At 45.3% G+C, this 20,967-nt stretch overlaps 2 protein-coding genes across 3 annotated transcripts in view; one reads left to right on the forward strand and one right to left on the reverse strand.

The window, feature by feature from the left end:
• ZNF892 (zinc finger protein 892) overlaps positions 1-7,586 on the reverse strand; it is a 40,122-nt gene extending 32,536 nt beyond the window's left edge. Inside the window, exon 1 of the mRNA XM_045519582.2 lies at positions 7,492-7,586. The gene's annotated coding sequence lies outside the window, so the exon portion shown is untranslated. The remainder of the gene's footprint in view (positions 1-7,491) is intronic.
• A 1,174-nt stretch (positions 7,587-8,760) lies between these two features.
• ZNF514 (zinc finger protein 514) lies at positions 8,761-17,767 on the forward strand. 2 transcript variants are annotated; one of them, XM_074354537.1, is made up of 5 exons: positions 8,761-9,507; positions 10,847-10,935; positions 14,088-14,214; positions 14,556-14,651; positions 16,639-17,767. In XM_074354537.1, the coding sequence occupies exons 1-5, from the start codon at positions 9,378-9,380 to the stop codon at positions 17,616-17,618; spliced, it is 1,422 nt and encodes a 473-aa protein (XP_074210638.1). In that variant the 5' UTR covers positions 8,761-9,377; the 3' UTR covers positions 17,619-17,767. The 2 variants fall into 2 exon arrangements, with proteins under 2 accessions (XP_074210638.1, XP_045375536.1); XM_045519580.2 differs by lacking the exon at positions 8,761-9,507 and having other exon boundaries at positions 9,567-10,935.
• The last annotated feature ends 3,200 nt before the right edge of the window (positions 17,768-20,967 follow it).

Consider the following 20,967-nt stretch of genomic DNA (forward strand, 5'->3'; position numbering starts at 1 on the left):
CATTCACAGCAATACCCTGTGCGAAAGGAGCAGCCCTTGGGCAGCCATGACTTATTCCACGTGACCCTGCGTCATACTCCTGGAGCCACACTGGTAAGGCCACAGATGGGCAATGCACAGGCTGAGCAGTGGACTAACATGCGACCTGGTTTGAAAAGATGACATCCGTCCATCCTCAGGACTGTGAACTAAGAAATGTCAGGACAACTAGTGATGAGCTGAAAGGGTATGAAGAGGGCACAGGGATACAGAAGTAGCCACATGGGTCAGGGGAGCCCGAGCTACCAGGAAGCAGAGCCTGGGAGGACGTGAGAGGCACGATGCAAAAACAGGATGGAACAGACTAAACAGGCAGGCATGTGGTGGTGAAGCGCTGAAGCCGACACCCAGGGATTCCTGGCCCTGAGGCCCCAGTTCACCTAGTACCACCCAGAACCACAATTTACATGTAGACCAACCTTACTTATTCTTAGATTTCCTTAAGACTGTAACCCTCTTAGCCTTTGTGTGAATCTTTATCACTAAATTCCCTTTACTTGAGTTAACTGAGTACATCTCAGTTTTTCACAATTAAGAGTCTAAATAAGACACAGTTAAATCAAGCATCTTGGGGATTCATGAGTAGGGTGTGGAGACTGTGTGGTCCTGAGAAGGAGGAAAAAGTGTGTCTGTGGCTCATTGTCCACTGTGCTGCAGTCAAGGGACTGTATTCACTGAACTTTGTTATTCATTCATCCGTCTACCCAACTAACATTTATTCAGCACCAGCTATTTATACCAAAGCAAAAAAAATTGACACCACCCTTGTCTTCCAAAAGCTTATAAGATACCACATAGAACAAACAAGAAATCAAGTTAATATCTTATAACAGGATGGATACGTGCTCTAAAGAGATGCATGTGCACAGCAAACCAGGAGAGCACACCAGAGGCTTGTCTACCCAGGCGGAATGGACGGAGGAACACTGCAAGTTTCTTGGCAGAAGCGGGACTTAAGATAAGTTTTGATTTGGGGGAGGCAGTGGAACATTCTAGTGGAACTTGATGAAAAACATCCAGTTTTCCAAAAACAAGGAGGCAGGTCTAGCCAGGGAAAGGATGAACAACTGTAGTGAGTTTAGAATGGTGACGTCTAGGTTGTGAGCAGTGCTGTGGGGAGAGACGAGAGAAGAGGCAGGCAGGGCCCAGCTAGATCAAGGCCAGCTCCACACGGTCCTATTCCCAGTGGCACGGGGATCACAGAAGGATTTAAGCATAGAAGGGTCACTACCAGATTTGTGTTTTAGAAAGATCACTGCAATGTCCATCAAAGGCCTTTAAACACGTACCCTTAGACCCAGCAATTCCCTCCTTGGAGTTTTCCCTAAGGATAAAAGAAAGAACACACGTAGAGCTTTTTAATAATCATTGTTAATACTGACCTTTATAAAGTGTTATGTGAGGTGACCTCTTAATGACTCTACATGTATCATCTTGTTTAATTCTCACAATACATTGTAAGATTTGAAATAGCCTAAGTTTCTAAAATAGGAGATTTGATTAAATAATTTATGGTCCAGTCCATACACAGAATGGAATACCACTGATATTATTACATTAATATGATAGCATATTAATAGCATATGATCACATTAATATGATAGCATATTAATATGATAGCATAATCATATTAGAAATACTATTTTATGATATAATATGATGCTTAATATCATTTTAATAATAATTAGCATTTATTGAACTTTTGCTACTTACCAGGCACTGTGCTAAGTACTCTTTACAAGCATACTTTAAGGCCCTCCTCATGGATCAGTAAGCTAGGTACTGTTTTACAGGTTAGGAAACTTAGGCTTTTTAAGAAGCTGAGGCAGAATTTGAATCCAGGTCTGCCTAGCAGTTTTTAACCTCTATGCCATAATGACTTATTTTTATGAAAAGGTAACAGACCAAGGTATGCTAGAAAATCCCCAAACACATCCAAGCATGTAGGGAGCTTGAAATACGACTGAAGTGGCACCACAAATCGCTGAGGGGAAGATCACTCCTGATAAATGGAAACGACTTACATGTTCACCAATAGGATCAACTGTGACTTTGTATGTGTGTGCATAAATATTAACTAAGATGAATGAACTAGAGCCTCATGTTAGTCATATAAATTTCAAAAATATAATTACTGAGCAAAAAATAAGAAAGTTATAGAATGACTTTCTGTGCAATAGTTACATGAAATTTAAAAACAGGTAAACCATATCTACAAAAACCTGTATGGGCCAATAAACATCAAATTGTACCTCTGGGGAGGGAGGGGAATAGGGTGGGGGAGGGATAGCTAGGAAACTTCAACTTCGTAATGTTCTGTTTAAAAAAAGAAATCTAAAGGGAAAAAAAAACCCAAAGAAATTCATACACTACTCAGTGAAGAATGCACGCTTTTAAAATTACATATTTGAGTGTGCACACATGTACAGAAAAAAGACTGGAAGAATATATATTAAAATGTTAGTGGCATTACAAGTGATTTTTATTTTATTTCTTACAATTCCTTATATTCTGATTTTTTAGTTTTACAAGAGTATGTGTTTACGCTGGTGTACAGGAAAAAGACCAGGAAGGAAGGAAAGATGGTGTACAGAAACTTACCGCAGACCTGACTGTTTCTTAGGAGCGTTGACCTGTAAGGTTGGCCTTTGGCTGGGGTCTGGCAACTTCAGTTTTGAGAGGGCTTCCTATTGGCCCACCCTTAGCCCTCTTAGAGATAGGAGTGGGCCACTATGCCTAAGCTATTTGTGCAAACAATATGGTTTATGCTGAACACCTGCCGTGCTGCTAGAGGGCCTGGAATTTTGGTATGTGTTGGGCAGACGGCCTGCTGCTGAAACACTTGGGCTCTGAGTCTAATGAGCTTCCTTGGGCTGACACATCACACATGTCGCTGTATTTTCTTTGCCAAAGGAGGATGTGCTCTGTGTGGCCCTCATGGGAGAGAGCATGAGGTGGACTTCACAGAAATTCCTCCAGACTCCGCCTGTCTTTCCCCCTGACGATCTGCCTGTGTAACCTTGCAAGACTGCTGTCATCATCTTAGTCAAGAGGACAACTAGAGGATGAGTCCTGAGTTCTTCTAGCACATCCCTGAACAAAGGGTGATCTCCGGCACCCCGACACAGGTGGCCACACCACTCCGGGCAGCTGTGGCAGAACGGGATTAGAAGAAGTGAGTAGACCAGTGAGGAGGCGGTTACAACTTGACAGGAGAAGGGAATCCACTGTTGAACTATTAAGAAGAGACAACAGGCCGACTGGAAATGGAGATGGGATGGGATGGGAGAGGCAAGGATGACTCCCAGGCCCTGATGTGTCAGTAATGGTACCATCCATGGAGATGAGCAACAGAAAAGTAGGTCTGGAGGGAAAGCTAAGAAGTGCAGTTTTGGACATTTAGAATTTGAGCTGCTCCCACATCGCTGGACAGTTAAAAACCAGGTGACTCTGGCTCCCGCTGGCCAAGTTGTACAAATTATTATTGCCAAATGAAATCACTTGAATTTTGAAAAAACTATGTGTTTTATAGTCAAAATAGAAAAGCTAATATGAAGTATTTTTAAATGGTTGTAATACAAAGAAGGCAATGTTTAAGCCTTCAGTTAAGTAATTTTGTTTTTTTTTCTATTAATTGTATGACCATTCATAAAATACAGATGTACCCTCGAGATATACACTTGTATCCATTCATATGAGCATGAAAAAAGAAAACTAGGCAAAGAGGATAAGCCAAGTAACCCCAGAAGCAGGAACGCTATACCCCAAATAGGAAGGACTAATTAGCAAAGCGCCCAGGTAGACAGAACATGGGCTCCTCATAATGAACCAACCTCAGATTCTCAAGAGGCAAGGTAACTGCAGACTTAATCCTTCCTCCCTTAGGAGATGAGCCCTCCAGCTGGCCTTATTAATTATAAGATACTAATAAGGTACAGTTACGTTTTCAAAAGTGCCGAAAGACTAGATCAATGTATATTTACTAGACAATGGGTTAACACTGGCCAAGCAAACTTTAAAAGAATATTACCTTGAGGATGAACATCAGTTAAACTAAAACCTACATGAAAGGCAAAAAGAAAACAAACAAACAAAAAAACCCACCAAAAATCTTGCTGGAAAAACAAGTTTGGTATAACTATAAAAAGTATCTCAACCTGAGGAGGAGATTGGGGTTTTACATGTTGCTTGGAGGCAGAAAGTGATACATGTGTACGTGGAAACAAGTATGTAACATCAGTTGGCAACTGAAGCCTGCAAGTTATGTCCTCTAAGACAGTATATATTTTGTTGTTGTTGTTCGAGGAGGCACTGGGGATGGAACCCAGGACCTCATGCATGCTAAGCACACATTCTACCACTGAGCTATATACTCCATCACCCTGACGGTATGCATTATCCTTGTTGGTCTTCCATCCTCAAGAGGGTCTCAAAATATTACCCTTAGGTCCTACATAGATGCCAAAACTAGTACTTAGAGATACAGGACAGTATAGGAGCATAGGCTCTGGCAGACTGCCTGAAATCAAAGTCTGGCTCTGCCTATTCCTTCCTGTGTGACCTTAGGCAAGTTTCATAACCTCTCAGTTTGCCCATCTGTAAAATTGGGATAATGAAAGTAGCTATCTCATACAGTTATTGTGTTGCTTAAATAGGATAATATGTGTAAGGCATTTAGAATAATGTGCTAAGTAAGTGTTAACATTAGCTAAAAATCTTGTTATAACCCTAGGAAGATAGAAATAATGAAAATATTAATTACACTGTGCTGTCGTTGTTTTAGAGTAGGTTTAAATGTAAGTGTAGCCATAATACTGGAATCAAAGTATTTGCATATGTTTTTCTAAAGTGTTAGAGCTTTTTGAACAAATCAGTTGAACTACATCTGAAATTGTAGTCAAAACTGCTCAATGTTTGAAGCTTAAAGACAATTTTCAAAGTTTCAGTTATTAGATTATGAGTTTAATACCTTGAGTATTAAACAAATTACAAATGGAGGTGAGCATAAAAGCTTCCCAGCCATTAAGCAACCAAGATGCTCACTGTCAGTGGGCTCCCTGCCAGACCAACTTCATTCCCCATCAGGTTTAGATGTCACCAGGAGACGCTTCAGCAGGCTTTTAGTGGTACTCAAGACTCCTCAAATCCATCAAATTCACACGGAATCACTCCCAGCAAAGGGTCACCTCCACTTTTGTTTTCCCTTCTCCTATTCCTGGGTCTCAGAGTATTTCTGGGGAAAACGCTCTTCAAATTCTTATTTTAGTGCTTTGCCTAGAAAGCTTTTACTATTCCCATCTTAGCTACACAGCTATTCCAAACCTCCATGGCTCCCATTCAATTTCAGCAGAACGCTGTCTTTTACTACCTCAAAGCTTCGCAAGATTGAGTTCCAAGTGAGGAAGGACTGTGTAGTAGAAAGCACTCCCGGGCCTCCGTGATTGATGGTGAAGGCTTGGGGGAGTTACTTAAGCTAACAGTTGACCGCCCCGTTGTTTAATAACCACTTCACTGTGCAGTTATGAATAGTAAATGAGACAATTAATGTAAAGCATTTATCTTAGTCTGTTCAATAAATGAAAGCTCCTTTCCTTTCTACTGCCCAGCACCAACCCATTCATCCCCCATTGAACCAATATTCTGTGTTCTGTGCTAGGCAGCAGGGCTGTGAGGTCAACAAAACCGAAATACCTGTCTCCAGGACTTTCCCTCAGTGTCCTACATCTGTGTCCTACTTCCTTGTCCACTGTTGTTCCCTCTTAGAATCTGCTCCCTGCATTACCCAGTCTTTCTTTCTCCAGCATCTCCCATCTCTCCAGTAGGTCGTTCCCATATCCTCAAACAGATACATTCCTCCTCCATGTGAAGCTATCTTCACAGAATCCTGTGGCCTCTCTCTGGCAAAACAATTCTCATTTAGGTTTTCCTTTCATGATCAAGCTTCTTGGATGAGTCCTACCTACCTACTGACTGCACATCATCACCACTTACTCACCTCAAAACCATTACTGTGCTCTTGTTACCTCTCACATACCTGGAACTGCATAACTGAAAACTGCCAATGTATTTCTGACCTCTAATTCCAATATCTTTTTCTACTTATTTCTCTGCAGCTTTTTGACTGTTGTGAAGTTTCGGCTCTTTCGAATGGGTACTGTAGCTGCTATGACACTACACTAGCCTGACTTTCTTCCTCCCACTGAAACTGCATCTCGCTGGGACTCTTTCCCCGACTCTTGCCCTGGAAACATGGGTGCTGCCCAAGGCTCAGACTGTGAGAGTACGTGATATCCCTCAGAAAATCCATCCATACCTGGCGCTCCATTTCTGGCCTCTACAGAAATGGCTCCTCAGTCTAGTTCCAATCTCTCTTCCAAACTTATCCGGCATTTCCAAATGACTAAGAATTCTGAATTAGGCATTCTGTCAGCACCTTAAAACCATCTTCTGCTACTCAGTTCCCCACATCAACTCATCTCCCTTTTACATTTCTATCAGATGTTCTGTTATTGTCCCAGGTGACCAAAATTCAAACTCTTACCTAGCTCTCTTTCCTCCCAAATTTAGTTAGTCACCAGGTCCTTTCGACTCTTGTTTTGCAGTGTCATTTGTATCCTTCCCTACCACTGCCACCAACATAATTCAGATTTACAACAGCTTGCTTCAGGACCTACCACTACCAAGCACTCCTAAGTGGCTCCCTGCACTAGTCCCTTCCCCTCTCTAGTCCTGGATGTGACCCCCAGAATAACTCTACCAAAAGTTTTACTCCTGTTAGTCCCCGATCAGTCCCATACAATCCACCCTGCTGACCGTGTTGTGTCCTGATCCTCTATGCTCTGATCCCAGGGTACTTTTCTCCACCCTAGTCTCTCACTATTCCTTGACACTTCACTCATAAAAATCATTTTCCTCTCAAGTCTGCCTAACGCTTAGCTACTGCTTTAGTATTGTTTTCACATGAAACCCCACCTCCTCCATGAAGCCCCTTGATCACTCGTACGGAGGCCTTAGAGCAGGGAGCTAAAAGAGACAATCTGAGGCGCTTTCTGGGAAACAGGGAGGGATTGGAGTAGGCGGCACCGAGATTTAGTGTCAATTTCACTCACATTTATTAGGCACCCATTATAAGAAGGTACAGGAGACGCGGAGGAAGGCTCCAAACTTCCAACCTGAAAGTTGGGATCTGACACATAGTGGGCGCAGGCCGAAAGACCACTGCTAACAGTGCCCACACCCCACGGAACACAGGCACACACGGGGTGGGGGAACGTCTTTCCGTCCGCACCTGTCCGAGGCGGGACGTCGCCACACACACACACATTCTGCAGGCTGGCTCTGCCTGCGTCATCTGTTCTACTCCCATAGCACCTCCCCCAGGTTCTCAGTGTCCCCTTCTCTCGGCCGCTGCGCTCACTTGGCTCCTGGAAGACACACACCCACAGCCCTCACCTCCAGTACAGGGTGTTCAGGACCCAGGAAGACGGCGCCTCTTCAGGTCAGGAAAGCAGTGCGCCTGCGCAGAGGGTTCTGACGTCCCCGCTTCCAACCAATGCTCGGCCTTCGCAGACTCCATTTCCCAGAAGTCCCAGCGGTTGGCGCGCTTTAATATGACGTCTAAGGTCCTGTGCACGCGTGCCCTTCGGAGAAAGGGGTTGGCGTCGCTAAACTGGATCCGATACGCCGGTGTGGTAGCTTGAGTGGGGAGAGGGAATCGCCGTGGACGCCTGGGAGGCTTGTGGCCACCCTGAAGTGCTGTCTGTATGTGACGTCACGTCCCTCCAGTCCTCCGGTGGGAGGACAGTTCGAAGGAAATGTATCTCTCTCAGCCATGGGACCCCGTCCTTACTCGTAGTTTTCACTCCTGGAGGACAACTACTCCAGTTTTCTGGCTCCGGAAGGTGGCTTGTTTCTGCTTCAGCTTGTTCACTTCAAAGAATTTGGTTGTAAAATTTGGGCAGGACACACGCAGTTTGATTCTGAGGACGGGGCTGGGCCTGAGGGTGGGTACGTGCACATTTTTGTGCCGAAAGAAGAGAAGAACCCAGGATACATGAGTATTTACTTGGGCAGCCAGCCCAACTCCCGGCATTTTGAGCGCACCCCAACCTGCCTTCCTTGGTGCTACCAGAAGGGCCCTCTTTGGAGACATTGCAGGGATTCTCAGCCTTGGCTGCACGCCGGAATCACCTGAAGAGCTTTGACATTGATACCCGGGGGCCTCTCTTAAGGAGTGAGATTGAAAAAATCTGCAGGTGATCCTAAAGGGCAACCAAGGCAAAGAACCATTAAACTAGAGCTCCAAGGGAGATTTGAGATTACACAAAGAATGCGATTAAGTACTACGTCAGGAACTAGTCTACACTTGCACCCAAAATACCTAAGTTGCCTACCATAGGCAAGGCATTGTCACAAATATAAATAAGACAGTTATTACCCCAAATGAACTCACAGTCCAATGGGAAAATCAGAATTGGAAATTACAACACAAAGCCATACGTTCTTTAATTATGTCACTTCCAAGACACTATGGGGGTTCAACAGAGCAAGTAATGAACTATGGCTGAGAAAGCTAGAAGAGGTTTTCTATAACTGTATAGACGTACCCTCCCGACAGACTCGGGAGCGTTACGCCCAAGCGCCCCAAGACCCGCCAAGCCACCAGGTGGCAGGCGCCGCTCGTCCCACCCCTCCGACCCGCCCGGGACACTGGTTCCAGCGACCCCCGCGCGGAAGTCGTCTGCGCAGGCTCAGGACGGGTCTCTGGCGGCCGGGCTGGGGCGGGGGCATCGCTTGGATCTTTGCGGGTTCAGAGACCCCCGGCACACACGGGACAGAGTGGAGAGTGTCCCTCCGTCTGCCTGCCTCCGAGGGGCTGTGAAGGCTTGGAGCTGGGCGCAGAGTTGCAGGGCCGGTCCGTTCCCTGTGAGGGTCTCCCCGGAGTCCCTGTTGTCTCAGGGCGTTGGAGGGGCGCGCGGCACCGAGGTCGCTGGTGTGCCTGTGGCCGTGTCTGCTGCTGGTCTGCGTGGGATCTGGGTTCCAGATCCTGGTCCCGGGGAGGAGGGCGGCGGAGCGGAGCCAGTGGGCGGCGGCAGGGCTTGTGAGGGGTGTGGAAGAGCACCGCTCCCACCAGCCGCGCCCCGCGCCGGGAGGCAGGTCCGGGTCTGACAGCTCTGCTTTGGGCCCTGCGGGTCCGCTGGGCATCGTCGCGCGGAGTGGGAATGCCCCGTGTCACCCAGCTTGCTCCCTTCTCCCTGAACCCCGGGAGGACTGCAGAGCTGCGACCAAAGGATAGAGACTTGAACCTGGTCAAAGGACATCGTCCCTGAGCCCCAGCTATGGGCTCCACAGCATCAGGTTTGGCTCTCGAGGGTGCCGCGGGCCAGAAGCCGTCTTGGGGAGTTAGTACCGAGCCTCGTAGGAGGAGGACCCTAGGAAGGGGATGGATAAGGGGCAGGATCTGCAACCGCCCTCCCTGTGGTGGTGTCTAACCTTTCAGGCTCAGGAGCACGAGGTCCCAGCACCCAGAGACCATGATGAAGGTGAAGGGGACACTTGTCCCAGAGGCCAAAGGAGAGAGAGGAGAGCAGGAGGGGGTCTCTTCCTGCTGTGACAGGGAGAAGGCAAACAAACCTATGAAAGAGTGGCCCTTGGCCAGGGACCAGAGGACAGTGGCTCCATTTGGAGCCTTGCCACCCATTTCCTTTATCACTTCATTAAGTGATAATGTTCTTCCAGCTCAGCTGTGTACAAGATCAGCAGTGCACACGGTGGGCCTCTTCTGTGACCAACCCCCTCCCACTCCTGTTGGGGACAGCACAATCCAAGTGACCCAGGAGGTTTTAAGCCATTCCTTTCTTTAGAATCTCCTGTCCTTCACCAAGTGGGCATTTTAATTTGACTTTTCATTCTTCAGTGCACATGCTCAAGGTCAGAGAACTGGCCAATGGCAGAAGTGGGCCAAATCTCTGGGACTTCTACCGCCTCTTTTCCTGTATGCCTTCTGGTCTGTAGACCAGCAGCACAGGCATCACCTGGAAGCTCTTAAGAAATGCAGACTCTCAGGCTCTACCTCGCATCCACTGAACCAGTCTGTTTAGCAAGATCCTCAGGAATCCATACGCACATTAAAGTTTGAGAAGTGCTGACCTGTGCTATACTATGCTGCCTGCCTGCCTCTGCTTTTGATGTTGTAGTTGGTGGCCTTAACCACTTCTTTGGCATGGTTAAGGTTAGTTTTTTGTTTGAAGGCTTTAGAAACAGTATGATACAAAGCTCTATAATAGAGGGGCTCTCAAAATACACTGTAGAGACCTGATGGTGCTTGAGAACACCGAGGGCAGCTTTTCAGGAAGAGCTGGCCTCTGAGCGGGGTTCCCAAGGATAAGCGGAGAGGTGTAACTTCTTCCATTAAGGCCTATAACCCTACGTGGCCTTGTCCTGGGCCTTATTTTGTATTGTTAACCTGTCTTATACCCTCAGTGTGCATTTAAAGTTCCTTGAAGCCCCTCTCCATGTTTATATTTTCAAAAGGCCTAGAGGACCTACATATTGGCGACCCAGTAAATAACTCTCAAATGGAGTGGCCAGACTGTGATCACACTTCAGCTCGCTGCAGCTTGCTGTGGCCTATAGGCAGGTGGGGACCTTATGCAGCTGTACAAGGGCAGCCTCTGCCTTGCCCCTCAGCTCCCTTTGGCCCAATATTGTCCCCAGAACCATGGAGGTGACACGCTGACGTGGGGAGTCTAGGAGCTGTAAACCCCATGAGGGTTAGCCTTCCTCATGGCTCCTTTTACCTTCCTAGTTCTCCCTTCTCAGGACCCTGCTCTTCCTCCAGAGGGATACACAGGAGAAAAGGGAACAGCCAGTTTACTCCTGAAAGCCAGGCCCCAGGTGAGTTGGGGTTCTCTTAATTTTTCCTCAAATGCCTGAACTATGGATATTTTTGCCTCCTTTTCTCTGGAGCCTCCTTGTTCGCCATTTCCAGCTCTGCAGGGCACTGCGCCCATCAAGGTTTTTGCTGGCTCCTCGCCCCTTGCCCAGGGCCCTCTCCTCTCTGCGCAGTGTGCCCTCACTCAGATCCTTTGGTTTATTTCTGTAAGGGGCACTGTGGTGAGAACGAAGTAATGAGAGAGCACCCTGGCCCTGAAGGAGTGTCTCAGCCACAGAGGGGAGAGGACCCCACCCAGGATGCAGCCCCAGTCACAGTAAGGATGGTTTGATGGCAGATAGTGGCACAAGCAGACCTTTCCATCACAGTTTGGGAAAAGGAGAATCAGCCTGTGCTGGAGAGGTTGGGGAAGGCTCGTAGAGGAGGGGGCAAGAAGGGTTGGAGGGGATGGACAGGTGAGGAGGCCATTTGAGGCTGGGTCCCTGTTCAAATGTCATCTTCCTGGATTAGTGTGGCAACAGACTTTACTGCTTCTGGCTGTGTGACCTTCGACCAGTCACCTAAATTTTCAATGCACTGGTTTTGCCAACTGCAAAATGAGGATGATAATCATGTTAATGATAATGATGAAAATAATAATAGCTGTCATTTGCTGAGACCAAATAGGTACCAGGAACTAGTCCACACAATTTATTTGTAGTAATTAATTTCATCTGTGAAACATTCCTGTTTTGAAGAATGGCACCTGAGGCACAGAGGTAAACTGAGGAGACCAAGGCACAAAGAGATAAAGTAGCGTGTCTGTGGTTATCTAGGTAGTAAGGGGGAAGCCAACTTCAGGTCTAGGTTGTCTGGCTCCAGAATCTTAACCACTCAATAATACAATGATCTCATGTGGTTGTTGGAGTAATTAGTAGAGTAATAAATAGAGCTTACACCTGTTTGGCCTTGATGTACACCATTCAGAGGTTTATGCGAGACCTCCGTCTGGTTATGCTGTGGTAACAACAGCCCCAGATCTCAGTGGCTCACAGTAATGAAGTGTATTTCTTCTGTGTCACCTCTCAGTAGTGCGCTGGCTGTGGCTCTGCTCTACACCCTCTTCACTTTGGGATTCAGGCTGAAGGAGCAAACCCTCCTCTGGAATACATCATTCTTGTGGCAGGGGGAAGGTGCAGATGGCACTCCAAGCTTCTGCTCACAACCCATTGGCCAGAGCGGGTCATGTGGCCAAGCCTAGTGTCAATGAGGTGGGGAGATAAGTCTCCCACAGTGAGGGGCCCAGAGGGAGGGGCAGTGAATACACTGAACGAATAACTGCTCTGCCAGTCTACCACTGGCTGTTTTCTTACTCACAGATGTTCACTTCCCTCCCTCCTGCACACAGAATCTCTCCCCAGGAGACAGAACCCCAAAGCCCCATCCAATCAGAGCATCAGGATCAAAGTCCTAGATGGTGTGATACTGGGGACATCAGGTCTGGATACAGAGACCTATGAATTAAGAAGGACAAGTTGCCTAAGTCCATATTCCCCACATACAACGGAAGAGTGGGGCAGGGTCACCGCAGTGAACATCCCTATTCCGAAAGGGGAAGCGTGGGAGGAACCCAGCAGCGCCAGGTCCATAACAGTTACAAAATTCAGTGAGGACCCTGGCCTTGGGAGTGGGGAAGTCTTTTGCTTACAGGCTGGTTCTGCTCCCTAGGTACAGCTCTCCAGTCCAGTGTTCTCCTGGGCTCTTGGCTCTGTTCTCCAGAAGCTCCTTCCTTTTGCAGTATCCCCCTTGGTCACATATGAAGATGATATTGGAGAATAAGCTCTTTTGAGAGCTAAGCAGCTCTTTCATCCTGCCCAAGTAGGTTAATGGCCCAAGGGTTGTTTCAAGTCATGGACATTCAGTGTGACTCTCCATGTGTCAATAGCTTTTCCCACAGTTCTTTTTAAAATATGCCCTTCTTTTTAGACTTAATTCTGGAGCTTTTGGGGGTCTCCTTGGGAAAACCATATTTTGAGCCACTCTGAGAAATTTGGTCCCACTGAAAGGATTTCTTGGGAGCCATCTCAAATTATTCAGAGGTTTCAACAAAATGTTGTGAGACAGTCACACCCATGATTTGGTCCTTGCCACTAGGCTGAGTTTCAGTCATCCTTTGGCATGCAGAAGCCTTCTCCATTTTGTCTTTGGCCAACTGGCAATGAGAATTGGTTAAGTCTCCAACCCTGCAAGTCCTGGAATTTCTGGACATTTTCTTTTGCCTTCGATTTTTATTTTGCAAACCCACAAACTCCTGAGCTCATTTTTTTTTCTTGACATACTTTGTCAAATGCAGCCAGTAACAACCAACTCACTACTGTTGCTATGTTTCCCTTCCTCTCCATAACATCACAAGCTCATGCTTACATCTTTTCCTCTGTCAGGTTATTGCAGACAAAAGTTTTACCACACGGTTCACCACCAAATTATATGGGCTGCCACATTGCCGATAAGTTTCCTCACTGCCTGGCCCTGAAGCCAGTGTCATGTGTTTTAGGCTTTTTTTTTTTTTTAAAGGCAGAACCCCACTTTGCACACCATTTTTTTTAATGAGTCCGTTTAGACTAATTATGCTGTGCTAACAGCAAATTGGTGATTTATACCAATAAAGGTTTGTTTCTTGTCCACATTACATGCAAGCTGGGGTTTGGCCCCACATCTTCACTCTGGGGACATGTGCCATCTCAAAGTGGAGGGAAGAGGAGCAATTGCAGCACCTCCACTGGATTCTAATTAAATGCAACTAAATTGGGAGTAAAACCTCTTGAAAACTGAGGAAATTGATTGGATTTGTCTCCCCCACCTAAGCAGAATGTCTCTGTAGGCTTGATTCTTCTGAGATCCTGATTTTATTCCTAAGCAGCTTGATGTTGATGTATGTGGGCATGGGTGAGATACCAAGTAGGAAGGATGATACAATCCCTGGAGCAGCTTAAAATGTTTTTGAGATGATAAACCCAGAATGTGGGCAGAGAGCGGGGGTGGGCACTGTGATAGCTAGAAACTCTTAGCATCCCTTCTGGTACATCCTGTGGTTCTACTCAGACACCCATCTGCTGTTCTCCCGAGGGCCGTAAGTGTGCTTCCTAAGGGTGCAAGAGTGTCTTCTGTATTTCAGGACCTGATGACATTTGAGGATGTGGCTGTGGAATTCACCTGGTGGGAGTGGGGGCAGCTGGACGCTGCTCAGAAGGACCTGTACCGGGAGGTAATGCTGGAGAACTTCAGGAACCTGGCCTCCCTGGGTGAGCTCCACTCCCCCAAAGCCCAAAGCCTGCCCATCAGGCCATCTTTTTTTCCTTGGTATTTAAAAGCTAGGGGTGCCTGAGCCTGTTGGCTGATTTTTGCCCTGGGGTTCTAGAATCATTTATAGTCTGTTTGGGCCCCCAGAGATACAGTATTTCTGCTTCTCATTCCTAGGAAATGTCCTGCTCTGTATGAAATCAGAATAAGAAGTTTCATGATTTTACTCCCGATATTTCACAGGGCCTGTCCTTTGGAGGCTGTCCACAACATTTCTCCACCCTCAAGACCAAGGGCCAAAGCCTTGGCCTCAAATACGATCTTCTTCATTCTCTACCATCAGGGTTTCCAGTGTCCAAACCACATGTGATCTGCCAGTTGGAGAAAGGGGAAGAGCCTTGTATGATGGAAAGAGAAGTCTCAACAGGGGCCCACCCAGGTGAGTGAGGAAGAGCAAAGCAGCATCACACATAGTAACGCCCAACCGTGAGAGGGAGGTTGCCCTGAACCCTTGGTCGGGGGCTCTTCTTTGAGAAGGAGAATTCACTTGTCAGGGGCCCTCAACTCCAGTATTTTGAATATTTGGACACTTTTTAAAATTATTTCTGGTGTGGAAAGAAGAGATGTTCATTGTCTTCTCTAGAATTTATCTTTCCCTTGTGACCCACCTCTGTCCACCCTTCTGGACTCTCAGGGCCCTGCATCATCACTGGAAGTCACATGGTCAGTGCTGGATGAAATTTAAGGATTAACAGATGTAAGTGCCTGGCAGTCGTATGTCAGCAGGGCTAAGGGAGTTAGCAAGAGATCAAACAGAACAATTAAGTAGCCCAGAAGTTAAAGGGTTACTGGCAAGGACATCCTGACAGACGATGTCAGGAAGATCAAGGTGAGGACACTTCAAGCTGCAACAGAGGAGGTTCTAGACACTCCTTGCTGTGGATGGCATCTCTCTGAGGCCATTTATTCCTAGGTGACTTAAGCATACCTCATAGGCTCCACTTCTGGGGCAGAATTCTGGACACAAAGCTCTCCTACCATGTGAAGCCCAAGGATACTGGAGGAGGTGGTGACAGTCCGTGCCAGTGTCCATCTCTGAGGCAGAATCATAGCCTCAGGCCAGAGCCAAAGCTCCAGAAAGCAGGACTCAAACCCTAGAGCTCTGGCTGGGCCTCATCATAGGAACCTGGAGGAGAGGACCAAGAGGGAGGACGCTGGTCTCCTCTACATTAGTACTTTATCTTGTTTCCTTCCAGAATGAGATTAAGGGTCTGACGTCTGGATCTAGTCTCATGATCAGCCCCTGTCTGTTTACAGTGGTCCACAAACACGGCTGTGTTTCAGAATCTCTCGGGGAGCTTGTTAAACATTCAGATCCCCCGGAGCCACACAAGACGTACTGACTCAGAATCCTGCCTCTGAGAGCCCTGGTTAGGCACTGCCAGTCACTTCCCTCTTCAGAAGTGTCACTGTTATTGTCTTAGCTGTCTATCGTTGCTGAAACAATTGTCACAGACTTAGCCGCTTCAAGCAATACAAGTTTATCATCTCATAGTCCATAGGCCAGAAGTCCAGCATGGGTCTCACGTGGTTACAGCAAAGGTGGCAGCAAGGCCAGGTTCCTTTCTGGAGTGTCTAGGGGAGAATCTGCCCGGTTCATCTGAGTTGTGGTAGAACCAACTCCTTGCAGTTGTAAAACTGAGCTCCCTGTGTTCTTGCTGGCTGTAAGCTGATGGGTGTTCCCAGCTTCTAGAAACTGCCACCTTCCCTGGCCCGTGGTGCCCTTCCTCCACCTTCAAGGCCAGAAATGGTGGGTCGAGTCCTCATACCACATCTCTCTGACTCAGCCAGGAAGTGTTCTCTGATTTTAAGGATTCATGTGATTAGACCGGGCCCACCTGACTAATCCAGGATAATCTCCCCATCTCAAGGTTTGTTCCCTTAATCACATTTACGAAGTCCCTTTTGCCATATAAAGTAACACTGATATGTTCCTGGGATTAGGGCGTGGGCATCTTTGGGGGATAATTATTCTGCCTACCACAACGATCTATGGTCCTATCATGCATGTTACGTGTGTGTGTGTATAATATAATGTGTGGTGGGGACTGGAGTGTTGAGGAAGAATTTGCAGAGGGCATCTTCCTACCCTCCTCGTCTTTACAGTCTTTGGATTTATCTTGCATACTGGAATCCAAACACTGTTGTCTCAGGTTTTCCTAATCTCTAGTCAGCTGCTTATCTTACTCATGACACCTTTGAAATGTTCTTCAAACACACGCCATTCTTGAAAGGAATGGTACACCTCTTTTAGATACTATTTTAAAGCTTAATTATCTTACATCTATTATAGGACTTTCCTTCCTCTTGGTACATGGAACAGGTTAATACTAGACTATCTTTTGTTTTTGTTTTCTTTTTTTCAGACTGGGAGAGAAGGCCTCAAGCCAAGGAATCAATGCTAAGTCAAGGAATTTCCAAAGAATTACTCCAGATAGCATCAGTGGGAAAACACATTAGAGATGAACTCTGGTGTTCCAGACTGGGAGCAGCTTGTGGTTGTGAAGTCCAGTTAGAGATGCACCCCCCAAAACAGGAGAGACATCTGAAAGAAACGTCACTTACTCACAAATCTGCCACCCTTTGGAGAGATCATGAATGGAGTGAATTTGGGACAAGTTTAGGCCTAAGATCAGTCCTTGTTAACCAACACTGTGTTCCCACGGGAGAAGGACCCCATAAATGTGATACAGAGTTCAGACAGACTTCAGGGAGAAATGACTCTCAGAGAACCCACCCAGGGAAGAAATCTTGCAAATGTAATGAATGTGGGAAGCTATTCCATTTCCAATCGGAACTGAGGCGCCATCAGAGATGTCACACTGGAGAAAAGCCCTATGAATGCAATGAATGTGGAAGGGCCTTTGGTCATATTTCGTCCCTTATTAAACATCAGAGGACGCACACTGGAGAAAAGCCCTATGAATGCAGCGAATGTGGGAGAGCCTTCAGCCAGAGTTCATCTCTTGTTCTACACTACAGATTTCACACTGGAGAGAAACCCTACAAATGTAACGAATGTGGCAGGGCCTTTGGTCATACTTCATCCCTGATTAAACATCAGAGAACACATACTGGAGAAAAGCCCTATGAATGCAGGGAATGTGGGAGAACCTTCAGCCAGAGCTCCTCTCTCATTGTACATTACAGATTTCACACTGGAGAGAAACCCTACAAATGTAATCGATGTGGGAGAGCCTTCAGCCAGAGTTCATCTCTCACTCAACACTATAGATTTCATACCGGAGAGAAGCCCTACAAATGTAACGAATGTGGAAGAGCCTTTGCTCACACCGCGTCCCTTATTAAACATCAGAAAAGTCATGCTGGAAAAAAATCCCTATGAATTCAGCCAACGTAGGAAGGCTTTAAGCTGGAGCACACACACCACTAAACCTCAGAGAATATGTATTAGAAAGAGATCCTCTGTGCATACAGTGTGTGGGAGACTTTTGATTGGAGGACACATCTCGTTCAACATCACACAGGACACACCAAACAGAAGCTCTGTTAATGTCAAGAGAAGGAGTGGGCTTTCATCACACCTCCTCCCTTATCAAACATGGGAGAATTCAAACTAGTAACAGACTGTGAATATAAGGTTATGTTTACAGGTGACACATGACCTGAAAGTAACTGGTTAAAAAGTTTTCTTTTTAAAATTTATTTACCGCTGTTAATTTAAGATAGGAAGCAATTTGTCTGTATCACAATGGGTAGTTTATGGAAAATTTAGCTGATATCCATCTAAAATCATCTGGCGCCACCAAGTGGCCATCTTGGGAGCACCGGTGATGATCTGAGCATCGAAGGTTACATTTTTTAAACATTCTTGTTTTACAGAATCAGGGTCTAAACATTGATATTCTATAATGCCCTCTTTGAATTCCTCCAGAGATTTACCCTTTGAGGGTTTAGTTACCTCCCCTTGGTTAAGGCAGCTTGTTTGGCATAATCTGCTAGGGCATTTCCGTTCACCTTCACATGAGCCTCGGCCCTTTCAATAACCACCTCTCTAGGAAACAGGAGTGAATGCATAAGTTCTTCAGCTTGTAGTCCATGTCTGATGGGGGTTCTGGGGGAGGTTAGGGAACCTTCTTTGTTTTAAAGCATCTCAAGTCATGTACTCATCTCATCTGTGTATATGCTCATTCTCTGGTCTTTGGCTGGTGGACAAACTATACACAGTAAGTGCTGCCATCGGGGCTGATTGTAACTCACGTGAAGGACTATATTCCAGAGAGAACTTAAATTAGTGACACTATCCTACTTGATAACCTTCAGTTTTACTTTTGAGATATGATTCATCAACAAAAAATATTCAGAATTCTTTTTTTTTAGTAACTTATTTACTTTTGCGGGGAAGTAAGTAGGCTTATTTATTTATTTTTTATTATTTTTCAATGGAGGTATTGCGGATTGAACCTAGGACCTCGTGCATGCTAAGCACACACTCTACCACTGAGCTACACCCTCCCCCTGCTCCAGAATTCTTATTTGGAGTGTCTAGTAAATCTGCACAAGGCACAGAGTTTCCTAACTAAAGTAAGAAAAGCATGATGTTCTCTTTTTGTTGGGAACAGGAGTAGGGCAGGGTTCAGGATGCTGCAGTAGTGAACAGAAACATAAGAGAGAGAGAAACAGAGTATCAAAGAATGTTAATTAGCTGGCTGGAAGTGTGAAACGATCTCTTTTCACAGATGACAGTGATCTGGTACATTAAAAATCCTAAGAAATACAACAAAAACCTATTGGAATAAATGAGTTCAGCAAAGTTTAGGATACAATCAGATCAAATATACAATAATCAATTAATATTTCCATACATGATCCATAAAAGGAAAAAAACTGATAAATTGGACTTCATCAAAATTGAGACGTTTTACTTGGTGAAAGACCCTGTTAAAAGAACGAGAAGACACGCTACAGGGGGAGGGTATAGCCCAGTCGTAGAGCACATGCTTAGCATGCAGGAGGTCCTGGGTTCAATCCCCAATACCTCTATTAAAATAAATAAATACATAAACCTCATTACCTTCCCCCCCAAACAGACAAGCTACAGACTGGGAGAAAATATCTGCAGAGAACTTACTTCAAAATGTACTCACATCGAGAATATACAAATAACTCTCAAAACTCAATGGTAAAAGGAACCAAACAATCCAACTAGAGAGTAAGCAAACATTTTACCAAGGAGGACATACAGATGGCAAACAAGCACATGAACAGAAGTTCAACATCATTAGCTCTTAGGGAAATGTAAATTAAAACCATGCACAAATAAAAACTGCACAACTATTAAAACAGCTTTTTAAAAAGTTTTTAAAGTGACAATTCTAAATGCTAGTGAGATTACAGAGAAACTAGATCTCTCCGTATTGCTGGTGGGAATTATAAAATGATATGGCCACTATGAAAAAGAGTTTGGCTGTTTCTCAAAAAACTAAACATACATGTACCATTCAATCTAGCAATCTCACTGCCTGGCATTCATCCCAGAGAAACAAAAGCTTACGCCCACACAAAAACATGACCGTGATGGGTATATCGTTAAGTACTGAAAACGGGGACTTGAAAAGCTATTTGTACCCCCATGTTCAAGCAGTTTTATATACAATAGCCAAAAGGCAGAAGAAACCCAACTGTCCATTGGCAGATGGAGAGATAAACAAAATACAGTATGTGTATGTGTGTGTGTGTATATACATATGTATATATATGTATACACACACACACGCACGCACACACACAATGGAATATTATCCAGCCTTAAGAAAGGAAGGAAATTCTGACACATGCTACACATGGATGAACCTAGAGGATATTATGCTAAGTGAAATAAGCCAGTCACAAAGGGCAAACTGTAGGATTCCACTTATATAAGACACTTAATCAGATTCATAGAGACAGAAAATAGAATGGTGGTTGCTAGAGACTGGACAGAGAAAGGACTTGGGAGTTGTCATTTAACAGGTATGGAGTCTCAGCTTTGCAAGATAAAAAGAGTTCTGGAGGTGGATGGTGGTGATGGTTGCACAAAAATATGACTGTACTCAATGCCTCTGGATTAAAAATGGTTAAGATGGTAAATTTTATGCATTTTTTATCACAAAAAATTTTTAAATGTCAAAAAATGTACATGAATGTTCATAGCAGCTTTGTTGAAATAGTCAAACACTGGAGACAAACTAAATATCCTACAATGATGATTGGTTAAACAAAAAGGAATAAACTATTGATGCATTCAACAACTTAGATGGACATAAAGGGTATTACGCTGAGTGAAAAAAGCCAATCTCCAAAGGTCATATAACTAATTCCACTTGTCTAACTTCTCAAAATGACACAATTGTAGAGATGGAGAACATATGAGTGGTTGCCAAGGATTAGGAATGGTGGGGGAAGACAAAAGAGGGACAAATGTCACTCTAAAGAGAAAGCACAAGGGATCTTTCCGATGATAGTTCTATATCGTGACTGTGGTGGTTACAGGAATCTACACGTGATAAAAATTGTATAGAACTACGCATACGCATACACACACACACACACACACACCAATCCATGTAAACTGATAAAATTGAAATAAACTGTGGATTGTACCAATGTGTACCTGGTTTTCATACTGTATTATAGTTACAGAGTTGACCCTTGAACAACATGGGTTTGGACTGCATGGATCCACTTACATGCAA

Source organism: Camelus bactrianus, chromosome 28, assembly GCF_048773025.1.
Source record: "Camelus bactrianus isolate YW-2024 breed Bactrian camel chromosome 28, ASM4877302v1, whole genome shotgun sequence".
In the NCBI taxonomy this organism is placed as follows: domain Eukaryota; kingdom Metazoa; phylum Chordata; class Mammalia; order Artiodactyla; family Camelidae; genus Camelus; species Camelus bactrianus.

Bases quoted from the DNA above. Each gene is read 5' to 3' on its own strand.
- ZNF514 (XM_074354537.1), top strand. From the start codon at position 9,378: ATGGGCTCCACAGCATCAGGTTTGGCTCTCGAGGGTGCCGCGGGCCAG. The intron at 10,936-14,087 runs GTGAGTTGGGGT...TCTGTATTTCAG, and splicing joins TCCTGAAAGCCAGGCCCCAG to GACCTGATGACATTTGAGGA. The intron at 14,215-14,555 runs GTGAGCTCCACT...CTCTACCATCAG, and splicing joins CAGGAACCTGGCCTCCCTGG to GGTTTCCAGTGTCCAAACCA.